Here is an 11,605-nt window from a genome sequence, read left to right on the forward strand (position 1 = left end):
AAGAAAACATGTTGAAAACGCTTAGAAAAGTCCAAAAATGAGTTTCTGAGGGTCGCGTCCAAACAGGCACCGAACAGGGTCCGGACGGGAGCCCCGAGGAGTGTAAATTCACTACCTGGAGTAGGCGTCCGGACGGTCAAGGCAAAAACTTAATTCTGGGATTTTGGATGCGCGCATCCGGACAACTACTTACCCCGTCGGACAGTAAGCGATATAAAGCGAAAATTGGTCATTTCCAGTTGAATTTTCAGCAAAACTCACGCCCCTCTCTCATATTTCTCTAGGTTTTTCATCTTAAACCTTAGATTTCTTGAAATCTAAGCCCCCAAACTCAAATCCAATACCGGGAACACGATCTACGCGAAGAGATATACATTTCCACCAATTGGTTTGAAATAATTTTGAAATCTCTATTTTCCCTAGATTTTGGGCTAATCCTTAAATAATTCAGTTTAATCTTTAATATTCTTTAGGATTTGTACATTTTGGAGCCTTCTAAACGTTCCCCAAGCTCCGGGTAGCTTTTGGACGAATTTTGGTAATTTTTTCAAAACCCTAGTTTTTGGGTTTTTGTTTTAAGTGTAATTTCAAGTGTCTAACCCTAAGATTACCCTATGGGTCAGTGTTTGTTGTTGTTAGAATGTTAAATGGAACCCTAGAACTCTATGGGTTTTCCATAGGGGTGGACGTTGGGTAAGTCGGGGTCGGAAATGGTGTTTCTGATCCCAAACCATGCTTGTCAGTGAAGTCGGATAGTTTCCAACAACGAATAATTTTGAAAAAAAAAAATCGGATCATTTGAAAAAATAAATCGGTAATGTTCGATCGGATAAATCGGAAATTCAACCATAAATTCAACAAGAATCACATGATTACAGCCTAAACTTTCAAGTTTCCAACAGAGTTGAACAAACTTTACAAACCAGTAAAACCACAATAACCCAAAACTCTATAATAATCAAACCCACAAATCACAATAGTAAATATATATAAATCAAAGAAAAAAAAAAATAAACCAGTGAAACCACAATAACCCAAAACTCTAAAACTCAACAATAATCAAACCCACAAATCACAATAGTCAATATATATAAATCAAAGAAAGGAAAAAAAAAACCCCAGGTACCAAATCAACAGGATTGGCTATTTGGCTTGTGGTCCTCGTGAATCACGATCTTCTTGTTCATGAATCATAATCTTCTTAGTTCTTGGCTTCTTGCTGCACAGACCAGACGTGGCATCGTGGATCTCGTGGTACATGTGGACAGTGGAGGCTTGCAGAATAGGAGGGCAGCAGATGTGTGAGGCGTGAGCAGCAAGTATTGGGGAGGGAGGGAGATTGGCGATTGTGAGAGACTGAGAGAGGGAGATGGCAGAGATGATTTTAGGGTTTGAAAAGTGACTTAAGTGAGAAAAAATTGTAAATATAAGCTTGCTAAACGGTGTCATTTTAGTTGTTATTTTTGGGTTTTTTTGATAACGCGTCAAACGACGCCGTTTTGCTTAATGTCGGTCGGGTCGAGTCTGAACCCGATGGAAATATCCTTTTACCCGATTGCCGACCGACTATTAAATCGGTAAATTTTTTTATTCCGATTTTTTATTTTTTTTATTTTACGGTTGGCGGTAGGTGGTTGAAGGCGGTTCGGTGAGTTTTCAGTAATCGAATAATTTTTCCACCCCTAGTTTTCCATGGGTCTAACTCTTATGTATTGTGCAATTTAATAATGCAGCGATACATTGCACGGCTTTAGTTGAGGATTCTTCTACTAAGCCACAAACCTTGCAACCAAGTGAGTATTTTACTCACTGAAAATCCAAGGAATTTTATGTTATAAATTTATAATTGAACTATTGTCATTTACATTGATTATGTGCTCATGATGATGAAATGATATGTGAAAATAATATGAATATGAAATGTTGATAGAGACATAGTTACAGAATGTTAATTGAAACATAGTTATGAAATTGTCAATAGAATATAATTATGAAATGTTAATACGAAATGATGCTTGAATTGTGGATTTGAGATATGATATTGAAATAATGTTGAGAAATGATGAGATTATGTTATGAATTTGAGATATGATAATGAAATAATGTTTGAGAAATGATGAGATTATGTTATGAATGTGAGATATGAAAATAAAATAATGTTGAGAAATAATGAGATTATGTTGAATTTGAGATATGATAATGAAATAATGTTTGAGAAATGATGAGATTATGTTATGAATGTGAGATATGATATTGAATTGATGTTGGAGAAATGTTGTGATTAAGTTATGAATATGAAGTAATGTTTTGAAGAACATTGAATTGAGTTGAGTTTTCATGATATGTTAAAAAGAATGTGAAAAGAATTTGAATTGAGTTGAACATGAGAATCTGCTTGTGTGATAACATGTACACTGAATATTCGCAAATCAACCTTCTTGAATATTCGCAACTTCACCCGAAATTGCTGCTAGCTAGAAGGGTTGATTTTCCTGAGCCAACTTCTCCACATATAGCCACCTTTTCTCCAGGTCTAACCTCTAGATTTATGTTTCGAAGTGTGGGCTTTGCTGAATTCTCTTCCCATGATAAATTGACAGACTTGATAGAAATCACATGGTTTACACTCTCCACATTGGTCTTCCCCTGTACATTGGCACTCTGCAGCTCCGGCGCCTCAGGAAATTTTAAGATACGTTCAAATGCAATTTTTGCTTGAATGACCACTCCAATAACATCCGGGATAGATCTGATGGAATCCTAAACAAGGCGTAGAGTTGCTACAAAAGTGAAAACATTATTTGCATGTAGAGGAACTTTGAGGAAATAACATGCTCCAAAGGTTGCAGCAAAGACCAAAACAGGGGATGTCCAAAAGAGAGAGCCATTATATGATTTTCGCAACTGCACTACTGATAACCATTTGTACTCCACCTTCCTTAAATTTTCAATTACATTCTTGAAATGGGTTTCCCATGCATATAATTTCAACACCTTCATGTTCACTAGAGCCTCAGAACTAGCCCTCAATCTCTCATCCTGTGCAACCATAAGCTTGCTTTGAAACTTATGCTGTAACTTCACAAGTGGAGCATTGCAAAGCATCGTGAGGATTATCACCACCAGTGCTGCAATTGTTGCTAGCCTCACTGCATGATATAGTATTACTAATGCAATACAGAGCTGGAGACTTGTTGTCCAAGTTTGGTGGAATCAAAATGGGAGTGCTTGAGTGCGTTGAGGTCCTGTACGAACTTGCTGAGTCGGAAGGCGTTGCGGCTCAGTCCCACGCTAGACTCGAAGCTCTTGAGCTAGCCAATTAGGGCTAGGGTTTCGGGGAGCATCGAGGAGGCGAGGACGATCATGGTGGCGTACCTAAAAATCTAGAGGAGCTTGTCCACGCCAATCTTGGAGTGAAGGACAGAGACCAAATAAGCTATTGTGGCTGGAAAATGGCATGTGGCACTAGATTGATTAAGTTCTATGAGTTGTGCAGAGAGAGGGAGAGAGAGAGAGAGGAGAGAGATAGGGAGAGGGAGAAGGCCTAAATTGTGTCTGGCTATCAATTAAATATGGTTTTTTGTACATACCACCTTTGTTTGCACATATGCATGCAAATACATGTAAAAATGATGGTCCAAGTTTTGTCATTAATGAAAGTTTTGTTTTAAACAAAACGGTGCATTTATCAAAAGAAAAAAATGTCGTCTTCAACCTCATCTTCTTCAACCTGTGGAAGCGGCTGGTGACTAGTTTTTATTTCTGTTTTCCTTTGTAAATCCAACTTGGTTTCCAGTGGTAGTTGAGGAGCATTGTCGAAATGTTGATCTGAGGTATTTGGGTTGTGATCTTTATTTTTTCCTTCTCTGTTTTTTGAGTTCTCTCTATTTCTGGGTATGCCTGCGAGTTCCTAAGCCAATGACCTTCGAATATGCATACCAAACAATCTTGTCTTCCTCGCCTTCTTTCTACTGGTTTACACAACTCTTCTTCTACAGCCGTCTTCATCGGTTTATTTTGAGGATGCGGGGTTGCTTGTTCAGTGTTCATTGCGTGAGTGCCATCACAAGGTAAGGTGAGCCAGAGCTTTTTCTTTTCTTTACTCTCCGAATATTTTGAACATATCTTTGGATTTGACCCATTTGGCTGAACTTAATTTTTGCAAGTGTATATAGGTTTTAACCACACGTACGGCACATACATTCATACAAATACAAAAAGACAGAGAGAGAGAGAGATGGTCTCAGTTGCCTCTATTCCTATCTTCTCCAACGACAATCGCACAAGACTTGTAGAAGAAGAAGCAGAAGCTACTTGGCTTAGCAATCACTCTGTCTCTCTGTCTCTCTCTTTCTCTCGCTGAGGCTATCCATGGCATATCCAGCTCTGCCCAAGCTTCTCATCCTCTGCTCTCTCCTTGTGTTCGTTCAATTGGGTCCACATATTCGAGCTCAGCTTGAGGACGGCCACTCAAACGCGTCAATCATCATCTTCAAATTGAAGATGATGATTGACGCATTTGAGTGGCCGACGACAATCTCGTCGTTGTACGACGATGAGTATGGCGGCGAAGGAAAGGAGGACGACAACATGGATGGTGGATCGTCAGGGCGTAGGTCTTTGTTCTGGCATACGTGGTGGAATGGGCATGTGCGGGTATAAAGGCTGATGGGGCCGAGGTATTTTGGGAAGGGGAAATGCACGTTGCACTTGACCGAATTTTCGTCCAAACGGACAGGTGACTGGACTGAAGATAAATTTTGCCACACGTTGGCAAGTTCGAGGGAGTCATATCTAAATTTTGGTACATTGGGGGGTATATTGCTAGGCCGTGGATAAATCATGAGGGCAAAGTGTCTTTTTTCCATAATAAAATTATCACTCACAATAGTATGAATCCTTGTAGGATAGGGCTATATTGAGGGTGTTGAAGCTCAAGGACTGCGTATGTGTTTTTATCAAGTTTTTCAAGATTAAATATAACTTAATTTAAAAGATGTTTAATTTGATTTTGTTTATAACTAAGTTAAATGCATAAAAGTAAAGACATAAAAATAAAGATTATAGTGATGAGAGAAAGAATAAGTGGTTGATTTCACCACTCATCGCATAACAATGGTCAATCATAAATTAACAATGAAAATTCATAATATGCATGATATAGGGCTCGTCTCACTCGAGTAGTCAAGAAATTACCTCTAAAGAATAAGTATAATCCATCTTCGGTTGGCATGGACCGTCTACCTAACCACTAAGATGCAGTACGACCTGTCTTCCCTAAGTATGGATTAGCTATATCTTTAATAGGATACACACAATCAATGGAATAATATAACCTATCTTCGGTTAGTACAAACTGTCTATCTAAATTATACTAAACTAGGATGTAATACAATCTGTCTTCCCTAGGCATGACCTATCTAACCATCTTGATCCTATGTCAATTAAAACCGTTGTATAGCAATCATTCACATAATCACAGAAAATATGAAGGATTGAGTTCAATCAATATAAAAGACTTTTTAAGACAAGATAAGAAATTCATAATTATTGAATATAAACATTAAGATCAATTTTTACAGTTATACAACCATTATGCATATAGAAAATTCCAAATTAAAATACAATTAAACCATTGTTACTTGGAAAGGGCTACATCAACAACCTATTATGAATTTAGCCGCTCATCGTGGTGCTGAGATGGCATCCTGCCATGTTCTTCTCCTCTTCAACTTGTCAAGCCTCCAAGAAGAATTTTTTATCTAAAGCTAAGCACACCTTCTCTTGAAACTTAGGGATCTATTTATAGAGACTATGAAAGGCCTAAAAGCCTTAGAAATTCAAGAAAAATCGAAACTTAGTCTCTTAGTCAAATTAGGAGCCAATCCTAGTATAAATCGGAATAGGATTCGTCCAAATTTGCGGTCTTTTATTTCGGGGAAATTTTGGCATAGTAAATGTCCGAATTAGAAAATTTTTATTTCTTCCATATTTATTTCATTTTTTATTAGCTTTCCAACACCACTAATTTCATTGCAATCCAAGACTTGAGCAGAAAGTTATGATTAAAACACTGAGACATGTGCAGAATCCAAATTTGAATCCAATCCAATTCTAACTCTTATTGGATAAATTTCAATTTAATCATTCCCTTGATTTGATTGAACTTAACCACATCATATAGGTCTTCTATTATGATTGGTTAAGTTTAAACATATCTTCTAAGTCTTCTCAAAGTGTGCTTTAAGTCCAAAATCAATGGAATTAATTGCATCTCTATTTAAAATTTGAAAACAATAAAACAATACAAAATCAAACAAATAACAATGTTAAGGAATTAATATATGTAAGTTAAGGGAGTTGAATGTGCAACATTCAACGCTTATCAAATGCCTAATGGGTGGAACATATGTAAGACTAGAATTGATGCTCTAAGCTACAGAAACAGTTAGTCCAGAGTTGAGGCTCCTGGCGCCAGTGAGTTGATACTCTTGGATTCAGAAACAAGAAACAGAATAAAAGCATGTAATGTGTGATGGTGTGTGATGTGATTTCAGATGATGTATGTATATGTATGTGTGCATATTGGAATGAGATTACTATTGTTGTGATATGACTATGTCTATTCTATCAGTTACGAAACGTTTTCAAAACTAAGCATCATGTTACTGGTGGCTGTTACTGTAAACGTACGGTAGGATGAAAGATTGGTTCATTGAGAATACGAGTGTGTGATATACTCTTGAGGTGGTGAACTCATACTTTTACATGTACGGACGTGACTAACACCACAGCAGTATAGATGATAATGCTTTGACTGCAGGTACCACAGATGTTGACGACAATCTTGTGGCTAGCTACTTGGAATACTACGACTAAAGCACGTCGCTTGGGTCATATAGGTGTTGGACTTGGATGATCCCTTTTGATGTACATTTTATATATGACTAGTGTCGCTTGTGACACAGTTTGTTAATCATTCTTTTGTTGTGTAAATAACTTATGTCTAGCCTTAAACAGATAGACGTTAAATGGCTCTTTTGTATAACTAATAGTTTATGTTTATGGAGTTGATTTCCGCTGCTTAGATTTGTATACCACTACATAGTTATTATAACTCTGATATATCAGGAACAGGTTATGAGACTTGTGCTATGAGTTGGCTGAGTGACATATAGGCATTGTGATGACTCATTTGTATATTTTCAAAAAAAAAAAAGGTTGTCACACTTTTAGAATCTGTAAGTAGCGTTTTCTCTGATTATTACAAGCAAATGTAACTTGATTAGTTCTAAGTAGGTAAATTATAAAGGTGCTCTAACGCTATCAGTCATTACACTATATGTTTAGTTTTATCAATTTTACAAGAGTTTCTTGCAACTGGTTTCTTGAAAACCTTACTTGGATTAGAAGAATTCACAATTGTACATTTTGCTTCTACAAAGTTGTGGAATCGTGATTATTTGATTGAGGACGAGAAAGCTGCTGATGATATCATTGTTGGAAGAGGAATGCGAGGCATCCAAATACTTGTTTCTAGAATTTAGTTCTAAACTGATGTGTCACAATTTCATGAGATCTATCATTTTGGAAAGTGTGCCACAATCTCATAGGATTATGACACATCAGTTTGGAACCAAATTCTTGAAAAAAGTGTTAGGATGTCTAGTATTTCTCTTGTTGGAAAAAGAACGACAAAGAACACAGTGTCTTCACCTTGTTTAAGTTTGTTTCAATTTCCCCCTCCCCCAAAAAAAAGAAGTTTATTTTTCATTTTCTTTTTATCGATTCGCAATAACAAGCCAAAATATTTGATGGAACTAACATGCCGGATGGGCGTCGTACAACTTTTTACATCCCAACTAAAACGCAAGCGTTTAGCACCAGAATGTACGTGGGCCTCATGAAATTTTGAAAAGAAATAAACAAGATTAAGATTTATTACAATTGAATAACGAATGGTATATATATATATATATATATAGAGAGAGAGAGAGAGAGAGAGAGAGAGAGAGAGTGTTTTTCTAAACCTACTTGTTGAATTGCATGAGCTTTGGTGCAAACCTCAAGAGCCTTTCCAAAGCAGCAGGCGTGAACTTCCTGGCGAACAAGAAGCAAACATTTGTGGTATTTCCTCTGTACTCGCACTTGCTCCCACTCCTCAACCTCTTCAAAGCCTCAACGGTCACATCCGTTCTCAAAAACTTAGCCGGGTGTGGCCCACCCTTTGACCAGTCAACCCAAGTCAGACTCCTATTCGAATTCCTCTCCCAGAACTTGATGGTCACAAATGTCGGCAAGTAATGTTCATCGGCATAACACGAGCCGTGGCAATGCTTCTGAAACAACGGGAAGTACTTTTGATCGGAGACGACTTCAACGGCGAGCTCTCGATCCATCTCGAACCACTGGGACCCCTTCCTCCATTGCCGGAGCGTGATCCCCGGGTACATGTGGGAATTGTAACGCCCACGTCCTACAGCGCCGGGCTCATCGAAGGACATTACATAATTTTGGGTGGAGTTGATGAGGTAAGAATAAATGGTGGAGAAGTTGAAGAGAGGAATGCAGGATTCGGAGAGAAGAACGAAACGCTGGTTGGAGATATCAAGAAGGGCATTGGCAAGTAGCCGGCGCTCAGCCTCAATCATGTTCACCTTACCCCATTCAACTTCCTGCATCATATTATAAAAAACATCCATCAGTTAATTGGGACAAGATTTTTAACTCCATCAACATATCATCATAAAAAAAATTTTATAACTTTTGATTGATATTGATCTCGATCTCTAATTACTTTTTAAAATCTCATCATTTCAACTACCCCTTTAAATGCCGGTTTGGATGAGCAATTTGCCACATGGTTCGTTTATGACATGAATATGACATGAATATGAATATGAATATGACATTTTTTAGAAAGAAATTACAAAAAAATTTTAAAAAAAAAAAAATTATAAGGATATTTTCGTCTTATTAAAAAAATTAGGGTTATTTTTATTTTTTTTGCTGACCTTGAGGACATTGACGATAATTTGGTAATTTAAAGAGAGTATTATTGAAATTAAAAAATTGGAAAAAAAGGATGACAATTAAATAGTAATTTAAGAATATATGTAATTTTTTATATGAAAAGTCTGTCTAAACAGAGCATGTGGTCCCTCGATACACATCAACCACATAGCTTTCCTTTCAGATTTCAGCTACATTGACACGAAAGGAAAATATTTTTAACTTTTTTCAAAATTTGCATTCAACTAAAATAAAAACCACATATTCCTGAAAAATTATGATAATCTGCAAGGCAAATGATTTTATTTGTCAATGAGAATCGATAATTTCATTAGGCCCGGAGGTACGTGACGTGCATAAAAGTTGAAAAAAATTCATATACTCTCTCTCAAATTATTATTTAATTGATAATATTTTTTTGAAAACTCTCTATTCGAATAATGTCCTTTCAAATTATAAAAAATTATCAATTTATCTCAATTATGAAAATACTCTTAATAAACTAAAAATAAAAAAATTCTAAAAAAAACCAATCAAAACAACCCGTGAGTGGCCAAATTAAAAAATTTATACAAAAAATTCATAGGGATATTAAATTTATTGGGAAACTGTACACCAAAACCAACCCTTAATAGCATGGCGGGCGGAATAATTATGAATTAAGTATAATATGAAAGAGGTAAACAGGCCAACAGGGCATGCGGTCCCTTATCAACGGAGCAGTGAATTTGTGGGGAACGTTTTTACGTCCCCCCACCGTCACCTTTTTATAAAAAATTAATTTTTAATAAAAAAGTGATCTCTGATGATCCACATCAACCTAACTTATAGCTGACGTTTTAGATATTTTCGGCTTCAAGGACAGAAAACAAAGAAGATATTTTTAACTTTTATCAAAATTTGCATTCAAGTAAAATGACACAGAGAATAAACAGAGAGCTAGCCTACATTGTTTTAGCTAGGCACTTTGCTAACCTGACTAGGAATTCTTCTGCCGTGAAATACTGGACTTTCCGGCTCCGACTCATTATAAGATGGATTTGAGTGCACGTAAATTGAGTACAACCCTTGATGCCCCTTGAAGAATTTCTCCCACAGAGGAGCCATCAACACGGGCCCCTTTGTCAAGAACATGAAAGCAACCTTGGGAACTCGATCAAACGGATACTTGGGAATCCGGGAAACCATTGAAGCTCTCCATAGCAGCTCCTCTTCATCCATGTCATGCATAGCTTGAGGCGGCTTCAGGTACTCTGTCAAGCCTATGTGACCATTTCCGGCCTTCAAATTTGGTCCTATCCCTAGCAATTCCGATGATGGTGGCGATCGTGAATTAGCAGAAAACGAGAACTGGGTGAATTGCAGACTGAAGGAGAAGTCTTTGAGGTAGAAACTAAGTATTACCCCAAAGGTTAAGCCAAAGGCAAAGAGGAAGAAATAAGAAAGGATATTGTGTAGGTTTAACTGGAGATTAAAGAGCTTGGAAACTGAGGGTATTGATCTGTTTTGGTTTGGAGCCTTCATGTTGGAAGAGAAACTAACGAAGTTTTCAAGTCCTTTTTTATTCTATGCAAAAGGGTTCTTTTCTTTGAAGACAAGAAATATTAAAAAAATAATGAGTTTGATAGGTACTATCTCTATTAGCTTCTTTCTTTAATATATATTAAGAGAAAATTAGTGATGAAATCTATGATCATAAACTAAAGAATATGCAGTGATTGTAACAAAATCGAATCAATGAAAAAAATCTGAAACACAAACAACTTAAAGAAGAAAAACCCAGAAATTTATAAATTCAACTGAGGAACCGCAAGCTAGCTGTTCAAAGAATCAAAAGAGTGGAGAGAGAGAGAGAGAGACTAATGGCTGCTGGGACAAGCTGCGTGTCTGCCTTAAATAAATGGCCTTCTAGTTCTAGACGCGTACGATTAGGATTCTCTTTCCACCTTTTTCCGTCTCTTTCACTTCGGTTTCCTTTGCTCCATGATAAGAAAGTCACTTTTTTACTGGCTGCCACTTTTGACAATCTTTTTGCTGGTTCCAATATTTTATTATTCATGCCAAAGCACCAGTAAAAAAGGAGTCTTTTTATTCGTTGACCAATAAAAAGAGTTTTGGAAGAAGCAATTCTCAGTAAAAATCATAGGGCTTTAATAATTTCGGTGCCGTGCGTTACATGCTTCTTCTGGGACCGAACCGAAACAACGTAGGCGTTTCTCGTGGACTTTGACATTTTGTGTAGGAAATAAAAAGTCTTAGTTAACATTAGCCGCCAACTAATAATAAGAAAAGAAAACGTTACGTGGTTTCCGTGTCCCAGGCCGCTAACTGTATATATAATTTTATATATATATATATATATATATATGTTTTAATGACATTCAAATGCCCCCGTTGATCATCAAACGGCAAAGACCCACGTGTCGAGAACCCAAAAGTCTCCCTCAGCCTCATTAATTCCTTAGAAGAAAAGTTTGACCATGCAAACGATCGATAATTTGCATGGATTGTTGCAGCTGCCGTTTTGGTGCATGGAAAGACAATTAACTCGTTGATCCCTAACCTTAATGATAATTAATTTAGAACCTTCCTT

At 36.9% G+C, this 11,605-nt stretch overlaps 1 protein-coding gene across 1 annotated transcript; it reads right to left on the reverse strand.

Annotated features, from left to right (window-relative positions):
- Positions 1-7,918: 7,918 nt before the first annotated feature.
- LOC133852896 (glycosyltransferase BC10-like) lies at positions 7,919-10,871 on the reverse strand. The gene is made up of 2 exons (XM_062289560.1): positions 9,988-10,871; positions 7,919-8,675 (listed from the first exon to the last, which is right to left on the reverse strand). The coding sequence occupies exons 1-2, from the start codon at positions 10,534-10,536 to the stop codon at positions 8,031-8,033; spliced, it is 1,194 nt and encodes a 397-aa protein (XP_062145544.1). The 5' UTR covers positions 10,537-10,871; the 3' UTR covers positions 7,919-8,030.
- Positions 10,872-11,605: the final 734 nt, after the last annotated feature.

The sequence above is a fragment of the Alnus glutinosa genome, chromosome 1, assembly GCF_958979055.1.
Source record: "Alnus glutinosa chromosome 1, dhAlnGlut1.1, whole genome shotgun sequence".
NCBI lineage: Eukaryota > Viridiplantae > Streptophyta > Magnoliopsida > Fagales > Betulaceae > Alnus > Alnus glutinosa.

Coding starts and splice junctions, on each gene's coding strand:
- LOC133852896 (XM_062289560.1), bottom strand. CDS start 10,536: ATGAAGGCTCCAAACCAAAACAGATCAATACCCTCAGTTTCCAAGCTC. Junction 8,676..9,987: donor GCAGAAGAATTCCTAGTCAG/GTTAGCAAAGTG, acceptor AATATGATGCAG/GAAGTTGAATGGGGTAAGGT.